We start from the raw sequence: 12,492 nt of genomic DNA, 5'->3' as shown, positions 1-12,492 counted from the left end.
GCCTCAGCTGAGTTTCCTTGAAGGAACTGCTCTTGAATATTTTGTAGAATGAACAAATATACTTAATTTTGGAAAAAATATGGTTTTAGAGGGTTCAAGCAGTATGATAGGTTTTAATTAAAAATAGATATCTAAATATAAAGAGCAACCTCACCATATTGTTGTAAACAATGTCACTTGGATGTTACAGGATTTTTCGTACGTGCACAGAGTTCCATCATTTCAACCTTTCGTGGGCTCCTCCGTATTTGCTCCACTGAAGATACTGCCCAGTCAGTGCCTCCTACCTCTGAAGATACCAGATGCCTGCATTTTCAGGCCTTCTTGGGCTGTTCCTCCGAAAATTGAACAACTTCCTTTGCCGCCTGCAGCCACTTTCATTAGAGATGGCTACAAGTAAGTACAGTCTTGTAGAAAATTAGTTTGTCATGCCCGTACCTAAAATGGCTCCTTAATTAAAATGTTTGCATATATTAACAGTGCTTTATTATGCAACAGGACCATAAAATAACTTGCAAATATGTTTTAAACCTTCTAAATTGGTCTTGTCTGTGATCAATAAAGTTCTGGTAGTAGGAACATTTGAATTAAAAACAGCTTTTGGAAACTGGTGGTGTTACAGTGTGTGTCCACTACACTCTTAGTGCTTTTAAAAGAACAGGAGCATGTGGTACTTGAATTAATTGCAATTTCTGATACAGGAAAATGTTGTAATTCAACAGAAAACGAAGTGTTAGGGAATAAAACGAACGCACTTCAGCTCTCACGTCTCTGTCCTCCCATTGCAGTGTCCAGGTCTCTAGCCTGCAGCTAGGCTCCCGTCTGGTTTGTGCTTGTGTGTTCAGTCTGAGCTCCAGTCTCGTGACAGCTGGTCCCGATGATACCAGTTGGCCTTCTGCGGGCTCTCGTTTTGAGCAGGCCTGTGGCAGCTCTGTTCTGCCTGTTCTCATGCTAGCTGTTCTGCGTTCTTGTGGTTTGAGCTGTACGGGTCGCACATGGAGCTGCTGATCAGGCAGGTGCTGATCGGATGTGTGCTATCCTCCCCTCTCTGAAAACGAAAAGAAAAGATGCCAAGCACGAGAGTGCTGTGACCTATAAGCAAGCACTGCTATTAAATTTAAAAGTTTGTATTCCTTACTCAATTCTCAGAAATTAGCATTGTTTGTGGAAGAAATTCATTGCTGGAGATTTTGAAAGCTATCAAGAATTTGCTCCATTAAATTAATAAAACCTCTTGGAACGCATAATAATAGTACAAAGGTCTCCTGCTGCACTGCACTCATTTCTAGAGGGAGTAGCCTGTATCTTTAAATCAGTCTGCAAATCCTTTAAATCAGTCCTCTGCCAGCTCCAAAGGATCCTTCAGTGTTCTCAGAAGCATTGCAAAAAAGAAATTGTAAACTCTTGATAGTACCTAGGGAGCAATTTAATTCTCGGGTTTTTTTCGTAATAGTAACTGATTCACCAGGCCTGAGCTGGTTATTAATTTCAGGTATTTGTTGGGGAAAAAAACCCTTTCATTTTCAATATAATCCAATTAGAGTGAAGATTATTACTGCAGGCTTCCGACAGAGTGGTGATTGCCAATCAAGGTTTCTAGGTCACCTTTTCTTACGAGTCTGAGGCATTCAGTATGCTGCAGATTCAGAACTCCTTCAGACCTTTCTCCATTTTTTTTTTCTCTCTCTTGCTTTGAGTTGGACATACACCAGTTCAAGGTAATAAAATGATTCTAAGGAATAAGGTCTTCACTATTTTCCTTTTCAAGTCACTAATGATTTGTGAGCATTAAAATAATATTCCTTTTAAATGACACACAAAATACACTGTAAGAATAGACAAACATGAAAAAAAAACCCTGTTTCCCTTCCTTTGTCAGGAGACTCATTGAGTTCTCACACTTTTTCCTTGTCCTAATAAGTAATGAACATGTTTCAAGAAAAGTGAGCAGCTTATTAGCAACTTGGGAAAAGAAAAGTTAAGTAAAGATGTTATTCTTTTGATTGGCCCTGTGTTTCTTGGTATGAGTCACTCCAAAGAGAAGGTAGATCTCGTGGGAACGTACAAACTGTTCTATGGTCACTTGAATTTGGCAGAAAATGACAAAAACAGAGTACTAAAAACCAGTCATGACAGGAGACGGCCCAAAAATACGATTCTTAGCTTTGCTGGACTACGAGTTTGTAATGGACTGTGTCACGCTGCGCTGGAGGCTGCATAATTCTAAATGAGTATTTGCATTTACCGTATCAGAAAAACTGTTATCAGTTCCACGCCACCAAGAGGCAATATCGTATGTCAGTACCACACGCATGACTTCTGACGGCTATTTAAAGTGATGGTTTCTAGAATAAAGTAAGATTTCTATGCCTCTGAAATTTATTTCCACTCATGTATATCTCTTTGCAGGTAATTGTGTTTAAAACAACTACAATTCTTTCTCTTTTCCCTAAAAGAGTTACAAATATCCTGAAAACTTGATAATTAATGTAGATATTCTTCTCAAGAGTATTTGAGTTTTAGGCCAAGGGAATAATCTTGAAGAGGGCTAAGTGCCTGAGATGGAACCTTTTTATTATACTGATAAAACAACGGTGTTCATGATGAGAATTACAATTTTAGTTGAGAGACATGAGTAAAAGGTGATGAGAAGAATGTGTGTTCTTTCTTTGCTACAGTTACAATGAATCTTTTCAGTTTCCTCCATATCCTTGTGCTTAAAAATAAGTTTTGACAAAATCAGCCTTTGCAACCGACTGGTTTGTGATGGCGTTTGACTCTGACTTTTGTTCATTTCTTGTAGCAATGTGCCTAGTGTTGGGAGCTTGGCTGACCAAGACTATCTTCAGATGAACACTCCGCAGATGAGTACCCCAGTGACGCTAAACAGTGCTGCTCCGGCCAGCAACAGCGGCGCAGGAGTTCTGCCATCACCAGCAACGCCCCGCTTCTCTGTCCCTACCCCTCGCACCCCCAGGACCCCAAGGACTCCTCGAGGTGGGGGTACTGCGAGCGGTCAAGGATCTGTAAAATACGACAGCACAGATCAAGGTTCACCTGCTTCTACCCCTTCTACCACACGACCGCTTAATTCTGTGGAGCCAGCCACTGTCCAGCCGATCCCAGAAGCCCACAGCCTGTACGTCACCTTGATCCTTTCGGACTCTGTGCTGAACATATTCAAAGACCGTAACTTTGATAGTTGTTGTATATGCGCCTGTAATATGAATATTAAAGGCGCAGATGTCGGATTATACATCCCAGATTCATCTAACGAGGATCAGTACCGTTGCACCTGTGGCTTTAGCGCTATTATGAACCGCAAATTAGGTTACAACTCCGGGCTCTTCATTGAGGACGAGCTGGATATTTTTGGCAAGACCTCAGACATTGGCCAAGCTGCAGAAAGACGACTGATGATATGTCAGAGCAACTTGATCTCTCAGATGGGAGAGGGAGCTAGAAGGACCCAGGAACCTCCAATGAGCCTCCTCCTCCTCCTCCAGAATCAGCACACACAGCCTTTCACATCTCTGAGCTGCCTGGATTACATGTCCTCCAACAACCGGCAGCCGCTCCCATGTATGAACTGGAGTTACGACAGGCTGCAGGCAGACAGCAACGACTCCTGGGTAGAGTGCTTCAACGCCCTGGAGCAAGGCCGGCAGTATGTGGACAACCCCACCGGCGGGAAGGTGGATGAAGCCCTAGTAAAGAGTGCCACTGTACATTCTTGGCCTCACAGCAACGGTATGGGTCAGAACAGAGTATTCTTTTTTCCTTTGTATTTTTTGTGACCCCTGTAAATCTGTTTGAAACTTGCCCATCATTAGCCACTTAATCAGAATCAGAATCACAGAATCACAAAATCACAGAATACTAGGGATTGGAAGGGACCTCTGTGGGTCATCTAGTCCAACCCCCCTGCCGAAGCAGGGTCACCTACAGCAGGCTGCACAGGACCTTGTCCAGGCGGGTCTTGAATATCTCCAGAGAAGGAGACTCCACAACCTCCCTGGGCAGCCTGTTCCAGTGCTCCGTCACCCTCAGAGGGAAGAAGTTCTTCCTCATCTTCAGCTGGAGCTTCCTGTGCCTCAGTTTGTGCCCATTGCCCCTTGTCCTGTCGCTGGGCACCACTGAAAAGAGCTTGGCCCCATCCTCCTGACACCCACCCTTCAGATATTTGTAGGCATTTATAAGGTCCCCTCGCAGCCTTCTCTTCTTCAGGCTGAACAAGCCCAGTTCCCTCAACCTCTCCTCGTAGGGGAGATGCTCCAGTCCCCTCCTCATCCTCGTAGCCCTCCGCTGGACTCTCTCCAGTAGCTCCTCATCTTTCTTGAACTGGGGAGCCCAGAACTGGACACAGGACTCCAGACGAGGCCTCACCAGGGCAGTGTAGAGGGGAAGGAGAACCTCCCTCGTCCTGCTGGCCACACTCTTCTTGATGCACCCCAGGATCCCATTGGCTTTCTTGGCAGCCAGGGCACAGGGCACACTAATCTTTATGTGGGAAATGATATGCAGAAAAGTATTCTAGAAATGAAGTAGATTTCTGAAAGCTTTATGAATTACATCTAAAGTACCAATAATCCAGTTGTACTTAGACTCTGTGGTCTGAATTGTGAAAGAGTCTGTGGAAGTTCACAAATCTGAAGCAGGGATGCTAAACAAATTCAGGTATTGGGGGGAAGGCAGAATTATGGGCACCCCCGCCCCCTCCCCCCCTTTTTTTTTTTTTTGAGAAGGGTACAAGCAGTCAACAGAAAAGAAATGTTTTGTATGAAAGTGTCACCAAGGGAAAAAAAAAAGGTGATTTTTATAGTCAAATATTACCTGTTTGTATGCTGAAGATGCTCTGACTTCGTATGAACTGAGCTGGACAACAGTAATGTTGAAAGGTATGTGGAAAGGACTATGATGACAGCTTTATTTCATCAATATTTTCATAAAGTACCACGTTAAGTGCCATTAAGCTGGAGTGGTACAAATTTTATGGGCATTGTGAAGAGCAATACAAAGGAACGATAAACCAAAATGTTGCCACTTCAAAATACTTCTCCCTGTTGCTCGCTGAGAATGATTGCTGCTCCTTTGTCATTTGCAGTATTGGACATCAGCATGCTCTCCTCCCAGGACGTGGTGCGCATGCTGCTGTCACTGCAGCCCTTTCTGCAGGACGCTATCCAGAAGAAGCGAACGGGAAGAACCTGGGAGAACATCCAGCACGTGCAGGGACCACTCACCTGGCAGCAGTTCCATAAGATGGCAGGACGGGGAACCTATGGTACACGTGTTGTGTTACATGCTGACAGTCCAAATGAGAGCATAATTTTCTAGAAATGTGCACTTTCTTCTGGAAATACGTTAGAACAAATGGCTCTTTAGAGAGGTGGTTTTTTTTCTTTTGGGCTCTTCGGTAGCGCTTTTTTCCCCAAAATACTTTAAAAGGCATTTGAAGCACATGCTTGAGTACCATAGTGGAGGTTTTACCCTTCCAGATTGATGAATATTTACAGAGTGCAAAAATGCTGGGTGAGGAACAAACTCCCTGTCTGAATCTGTATTTTTGGCTTGTACTGAGCTCGCTGGTATATGCATAACCTGAGGAGAGGGACCCCTCTAAATTGTACCAAATCTTAATGAGGAAGAGGGGCTTTCTGAGCTATACAAATACAGAAAAAGGGGGTATGCTTTCTCCACGAAGAGGCTTCCTTGTTCTAGGGTTTCTCATAGTCATAATAAGTTTCAGTCTAAGCATCTCCTGGTTTTAAGTGACACTTCTGGCAAACACAAATTACAAAATAGATTTTTGTAAGTGCACATTTGAAAAATAATGACTGACCTTTAAATATGTATTTCTTGTCTGCAACGTATTTCAGACTTAACCAATGCAGTCTTGCTTAGGGGTTCTTTTTCTACAGTTCCATCATGCTTTGCTTCATTTTCTCTCTGTTGGTACTTAATATATTGCAGCTTTCCTTTGGGGCTAGGACACCTTGTGGTAACTACAGTTCCTGTCTAAAGCTATTGTGCTTCACGAGGAGTACGTCTAATCTAACAATTTTTCCAGCATTTGTAACTTTAAGAGTTAGGATTTGCCAATTATTACCAGAGAATAAAACCGAAATTACCATATAGGAAGTAGCAGAGCCTCTGATATAGATTCAGTAATTTTTACTGAATGTTGACTTTTTATTGAAGTTGGATTATATTCTGCAGAAACTGCTTGGGTGTATTTTCACTTGAAATTTTCATAGAGTCACAGAATGGTTTGGGTTGGAAGGGACCTTGTAGATCAACCTCGTTCCAACCCCCTGCCATGGGCAGGGACCCCTTCCACCAGCCCAGGGTGCTCAAAGCCCCGTCCAACATGGCCTTGAACCCTGCCAGGGAGGAGCAGCCACAGCTTCTCTGGGCAGCCTGGGCCAGGGCCTCCCCACCCTCACAGTAAAGAATGTCTTTTTTGTCAACAGTATTTCTTCCGATGAGCACGGTGTCTGGGAGGTGCCATGCTAAACTGGATCGTAATCCTCTCCGCTGTGAGAGCAGGTGCCCGGGAGTGCTTCTATGGAGAGGAGCAGGAGGCCACTTTTAGAATTATGATAACTTTGCTTCATATTGTGTACCTGGGAAGAAGTTTGCCTGACCATTTCACTTACTAATTTTGCACAACCAGGTAGAGGTAGATGAAGAACTGTAAAATCAGATTTTATGAATTCATGTTATTACTTTTTGTTGAATAGGAATTCATGAGATGTGGTTATGGTTATGACAAAGTAAAACCATGAGATTAAGCCTTGGGAAGGGCAATACATGTATTTACAGTATACTGAAAGATGTTTTATTGCAGATTTCTAGGAAAGTTTAAATGGTGCTTGGATCAGCTCCCTCTACTTTGGCTGACTGAACTTTGATTTTATGACATTTCTTAAGTACGATATAAATCTTTCTTCTCCTTTATTAAATATTTTTTCCCAAGGAAAAAGACTGTGGGAGAACATGGTTTGTCAGGCATGGTGCAGCCTTGATACTTGCTTCCACTCTATGGTCAAACTTGTAGGAGACTCACCATGGCAAGGGATTAGTGATTTCCAATAGTCCTGCAAAAGAACCCACTTCACGGTACATCAGAGAGCCCACTGCAGTTAAACCTGTTATTTTAACATGTTTTCTTTCTCTTTTTTTCTCCTTGAAGGCTCTGAGGAATCTCCTGAGCCTCTTCCGATCCCGACTTTACTAGTGGGCTATGACAAGGACTTCCTGACAATCTCGCCATTCTCCTTGCCGTTCTGGGAGAGGCTGTTGCTAGACCCGTACGGGGGCCATCGGGATGTTGCCTATATCGTGGTGTGTCCAGAAAATGAGGCCTTGCTCGATGGAGCGAAAACTTTCTTCAGGGACTTGAGTGCTGTATACGAGGTTGGAAAGAGGAACCACACTGAATTACTGCTTCTTAAGTGTCATTTCTGCTCTGCTGCATGTTCATTGGGAGAAATCCATGTTTTTTGAAGTAATAATTATTGGAATAAGGATTTCTTCCATTCTGAGGACTTTCTGCACTTTCAGAATCCAAGCGTACTGTCTGAGTTCTGCTGTGATGCTCTGTGCATTTCAGGGTATTTGTTGCCATCTGCTCTTTCCAGTACACATCCTCTTACTTTACAGAGGGTATAATGCTAATAGTAATACAGTTGCAATCTAATACGTGAAGGCCCAACCAAACCTAAAGAGCAAGGAGTAGATTGAAGAAACTGTTGCTTTCTTGTAATTGCTAGGCTGGAGATAAAACCGTTTCCTTTCTTTAGCATGCACATTGTGGACTGCTGAATATGTAAGATTACTTTGTAACATTAATTTTGCTGTAAGTTCAACTCAAGTCAACAGATAAACGTAGCCTTTTGGTTTTATATTTATGAAGAAGCCACCAGATTTGTGCTGGCAGTAAAGGGTTTATGCTACAAACTAGTCTGCGTAACTTGTTCAGGTGCTTGGCATCTACTAAAAGCATTTCTTCTTTCCTCACCAGATGTGTAGACTTGGCCAGCACAAACCAATCTGCAAAGTGTTGCGTGATGGGATTATGCGGGTGGGAAAGACTGTGGCACAAAAGCTAACGGATGAGCTCGTGAGCGAGTGGTTCAGCCAGCCATGGGGCACGGAGGAGTGCGACAATCATTCCAGACTCAAACTTTATGCGCAAGTTTGCCGGCATCACCTAGGTAAGTCCACCGTGGCACTAGCAAGGCTGTGGTGTTTTCTCTAGGTATTTCAGAGGTTATTTGTAGTAGGTGGAATCAGGGGACATTTATTAGGGTACGGATTATAATCTGTTTAAAAATGAAAAAGGTGTTGTGAGGCTTTATCTTAATGTCAAAATCACTTCCATGGTAAATTTGCCTACTTCAGGAAGTTTTATTGTTTTTTTATCAGTCTGGTGATCATGTCAGAGATTCAAAAGCCAATTCTTACCTTTCCAGAAAAGTCAGTTTGGTATAAAATGGAAGGGTATAAAGTTTGCTGGGTTGCTAGCAGCTGACTGGCCCTGGCTGAGTCCCTGGACTCATCTCATGTTGCTCCTGGGTTTGGTCTGGAGAGGGCAATGGTTGTGCCGTGCCGCGATGGATCCAGAGGCAACACCACATGTGTTGTGCGTATGGCGGAGGAACAGGATCTTGGCACAAGGCACAGACCTGTCCAAAACGCCACTGGAAATACATCTGCTGAGAAGTGCTGGGCAGCAAGACGGGCAGTGATCGTGGAACACCAGCCGTGTAAACGTGGCGTGCTTGAGCTGAACTGTGCAAACTATTTTTTTGTTTAAAAACAGCCAGGAACTTTTAAGTGATTTCTTGAAAAGTGCTTACTCCCTTTGCTCTGAAAAAGGCATGACAATTCCTGAGTCTACTTACTTGGAGGACTGGTGATCTGGTTTTGGAACAAAGTTCAAGCCAACACACCAGAATGAGCCGGGCAGTTCTACAGACTGCAGCTTACTTGCCCACCCTCTGAGGAAAGCCTGGCAGAACAGGCCAGGACTCGCCTGTCTCAAATGACCCCATTGCCTCGCTCAGTCTGCTTTTAGTTTTAATTTGCCACATAACTGGGAAGGAGGAATTATTACAACACTACTTAACAAATATCCCCAGCTTACATGCGGAAAAACGTAGCATGTGCACAGCCACTCGAGGAACTGGGCTGTCCACTTCTCACCCGGGGCGTCTGGCAGGGGCAGTGCGCGAAACTTCCCCCGCTGGTGATTTACCACCTCCAGGAGTACATCATAAATACTCATTTACTTACTTTTTATTCATTTATTACTTAAAAATAATCACTTTGATCTCTCTTTTTTCTGATACTGAGGAGCAGAAATAACTATATTAAAGCTCGCTATTATTGTAGCTCAGGTAAAAAGGGGTTTTAATTGTTCAGTCTGACAAAGATAACCTGTAGTGGATTGCAAAGCCGAGCACTATATAAAGCTGTTACCGCAACACAATCTAGCCAGAGATAATGACATGTCAGTACCAGCTCTGATTCACGAAACACTGCACAGTCCTGTTTATAAAGACATTTGATTCCTATCAGTTAGAACTGAAACCTTGAAGAATGGATTCCAAACTAAATATTTATAATGGAGATTATATTCACTTAGCATTTGTATACACTTAGAATATTCTAAAAGTGCAGAAAATATTGTGTGACTTTATGGTGAATGCAGTTCACTTTGATCCGACAGACTTGTTAATGTCCTCTCCTCTTTCCATGCTATTTCAGCACCTTACTTAGCCACTCTGCAGCTTGACAGCAGCCTACTGCTACCGCCTAAGTACCAAACCCCCGCGCCAGCAAGCCAGACGCAAACAGTACCTGGGAGCACCGGGCCAGTGCCCTCGAATGCAGCGTGTTCTTCGGGTGCCGGGGCAGCACCAACGGGCAGTTCGTTTAACCCCACCCCCAGTGGGGGGACCAGCAGCCTTCCAGCTGGCAGCACTTCGTCCTCGGGATCCTCTGTGCCACAGCTGTCGGCATCTGCTGCAACGCCCAGCGTTAACCAGATGACCACTACCTCCGCTCTGGGGTTTAGTGGGAACATTGGTTCAGGGCAGACCACCAGCACTGGGGGAAACACAGCAGAACGCTTGCAAGGCAGCACAGGTCCTGGAGGAGAGGCAGAAGCAGGTCAAAACTTACCACAGCAGCAACAAGAAGGACAGGAAGGGTAAGTTACTGAAGTGCTCAAATGACTCGGGAGTAATTAATTCTCTTTAAATCCATTGTCCTCTTGCTTTCATACAACTCATAACCTTTAAGCTTTATGTAAATCGTGGAAAGGAGAGGGCCCTCTGACATGTGCGGTACTACTGACCAGTTGTAAATGGAGCAGCTCGTAGCAGCTACTGATAAAGGGGAGTTGGAAAAAACAAACCTCCCCTTTTTCATTGCAAGAAACAAAGCTCGGTTCAGCTGCATGTACACGGGTGTTGTAGTGCCGCCGAGATGCCTGAGGACACCCCACCTGGCCTGCACTTGCAGCACCAGGAAAACACAAGGTGTCTCACAGGGTCTGTGCCGCGTCTGCCAGCTTGTCCCGCCCGCATCAGGTACTGGAGGATCTCTCACGTGGCATGGCTGTCTCTTGCATGGGCAACTCCATCGGGCCTGTAGTGTTAACAGACACAAAATGCGATCCGTGGTTATTTTCTTATTTGCTTGCATTGCAGGTGTTGGTTTGCAAGCAGGTATACTCTGAGGTCAGGAAACAGGATTATATTACTGCTAATTTAAAACAAATTTTAGCGGTACAGCTGTTTTAATGACTTCATTATAAATAGTCATCCATCAAATACAGAAATTAGGAAAAGGTTTTTTAACATCTTATGTAAGTAACTTCCTGAGTGAGCATGTTTTCCATTACTCTCATAATAATGCATATTACTAATAGTCATGATATATGTTATGGAGTTCCTGTATCTTAAGTGAAAAGCCGACATCCTGTTGTAGTTTGGGTTATCCTCGAGCCATCTGTTCGCTGGATCTGTGCAAAACACCGTTTTATCCACTGCAGCATGGTTTCTGACAATGTAGCTCTGAGCTGCTTTTTATCACTTGCAGATGTGGAGCCTGCCATTCATGGCTGAGGCATGGAGGAGCGCTCTACCAAGTAAAACGTGTTCAGTTGCTCCTTCCGTTACCAAAGGAACCTTTTCTGTAACTGAACAGAGGATTTCAGTCCTCTGAGTATGACTTTGGCACTTTTCCTCAGTTATCGATTCCTCCTCTCCCCCTTCCACCTCTTCCAAAAGAAAACCCTAAACATCACCAAAACCCAGGCATGCACGTACATCAAAAGAGAACGCACAGAGCTAATATTAGTCAGTTTTTCCATATTCTTCAGACATAATCTATTCTGATTGCATTAAATGAGATCGTTAGACTTTATGGTACACATCTTTAATGCATAATTAATAACAGGTATTTTGGATTAAGAACTGCTGTGAGTAAAAGTCATCTCTCCACAATCACCGATGTCATGTTTTTCAGTTTTTTACATTCAGCTTCTGAATGTAAGAATCACTGAGTACTCCTCTTTTTCCTCCTCTGCTTCAGCCTTGCAAACCTTTACAGAAAACCAGTAATTAACAATTGTAACTTGCCTTTGAACTTAACGGCGTGTATGTCTCTAGTGTTACAGAGAGGGAGAGAATAGGGATTCCCACCGAAGCAGAGTCTGCAGACAGCAATGCCTATCCTCCGGCAGTTGTCATCTACATGGTGGATCCCTTCACCTACACTGCAGATGAAGAATCTGCCTCAACCAACTTCTGGCTGTTAAGTTTGATGCGATGCTACACAGAAATGTTGGATAACTTGCCTGAGAACATGAGGAATTCTTTCATTCTCCAGGTAATTCTACCTTCCTCTGAATCTTCACTGGAGAGTCATTCTATCCCAGCATGCTTTTGATAAGTATGCTATAGTAAAAGGTGCAAAATGGAAGACAGTATATAAAAATTAGGTGTTGTTTGCAGATTATTTTGTTGACAGTACAAGTCCATATATTAAAACCCACTTGCTTTTGTTTTTATGAAGAAGTCAGTTTAAGGCAGCCACAGTATCCCTGCATCAGATCTGCTGCATGGTTCTAGCAAGCGTATATGCCTGATGCTTCCTGAAGAGGGACTGCAACTATTTCAGTTGCCACTTGGGTCACCGTTGCCAAAAACGTCCAGTTGCTCCTTTGATTACTTTGCATGTTGAATTGTTTGCCTTTTGTATTCTCCTGATTTATACTGTTTAATCCAAAGGAAGTATGTGAAACCAGACATTTAATGCATAATTTAGATATTGTGTTGTTATTATCTGCTTCTTAAAAATAATTTACCATGTAACTTAGCATATAATAGCAGTTACTTACTGTGGAATTACTTAAGAACTGAATTTGTGTAGTCAGAAGCAGAGCTTGGCCTATTGCCCAGACTGCCTGCATTTTGC

At 43.4% G+C, this 12,492-nt stretch overlaps 1 protein-coding gene across 1 annotated transcript in view; it reads left to right on the top strand.

The window, feature by feature from the left end:
- Window positions 1-12,492, top strand: part of MED13L (mediator complex subunit 13L) — a 196,980-nt gene that overhangs the window by 163,585 nt on the left and 20,903 nt on the right. Inside the window, exons 16-22 of the mRNA XM_075434301.1 lie at window positions 191-396; window positions 2,804-3,750; window positions 5,105-5,284; window positions 7,196-7,419; window positions 8,027-8,219; window positions 9,775-10,219; window positions 11,685-11,904. Of these exons, the coding sequence (XP_075290416.1) occupies window positions 191-396; window positions 2,804-3,750; window positions 5,105-5,284; window positions 7,196-7,419; window positions 8,027-8,219; window positions 9,775-10,219; window positions 11,685-11,904 (2,415 nt within the window). The remainder of the gene's footprint in view (window positions 1-190; window positions 397-2,803; window positions 3,751-5,104; window positions 5,285-7,195; window positions 7,420-8,026; window positions 8,220-9,774; window positions 10,220-11,684; window positions 11,905-12,492) is intronic.

This window comes from Opisthocomus hoazin, chromosome 13 (genome assembly GCF_030867145.1).
Source record: "Opisthocomus hoazin isolate bOpiHoa1 chromosome 13, bOpiHoa1.hap1, whole genome shotgun sequence".
Taxonomy (NCBI): domain Eukaryota; kingdom Metazoa; phylum Chordata; class Aves; order Opisthocomiformes; family Opisthocomidae; genus Opisthocomus; species Opisthocomus hoazin.
Note: the sequence above shows the minus strand (reverse complement) of the source record. Positions and strands in the feature narration are given on the sequence as shown.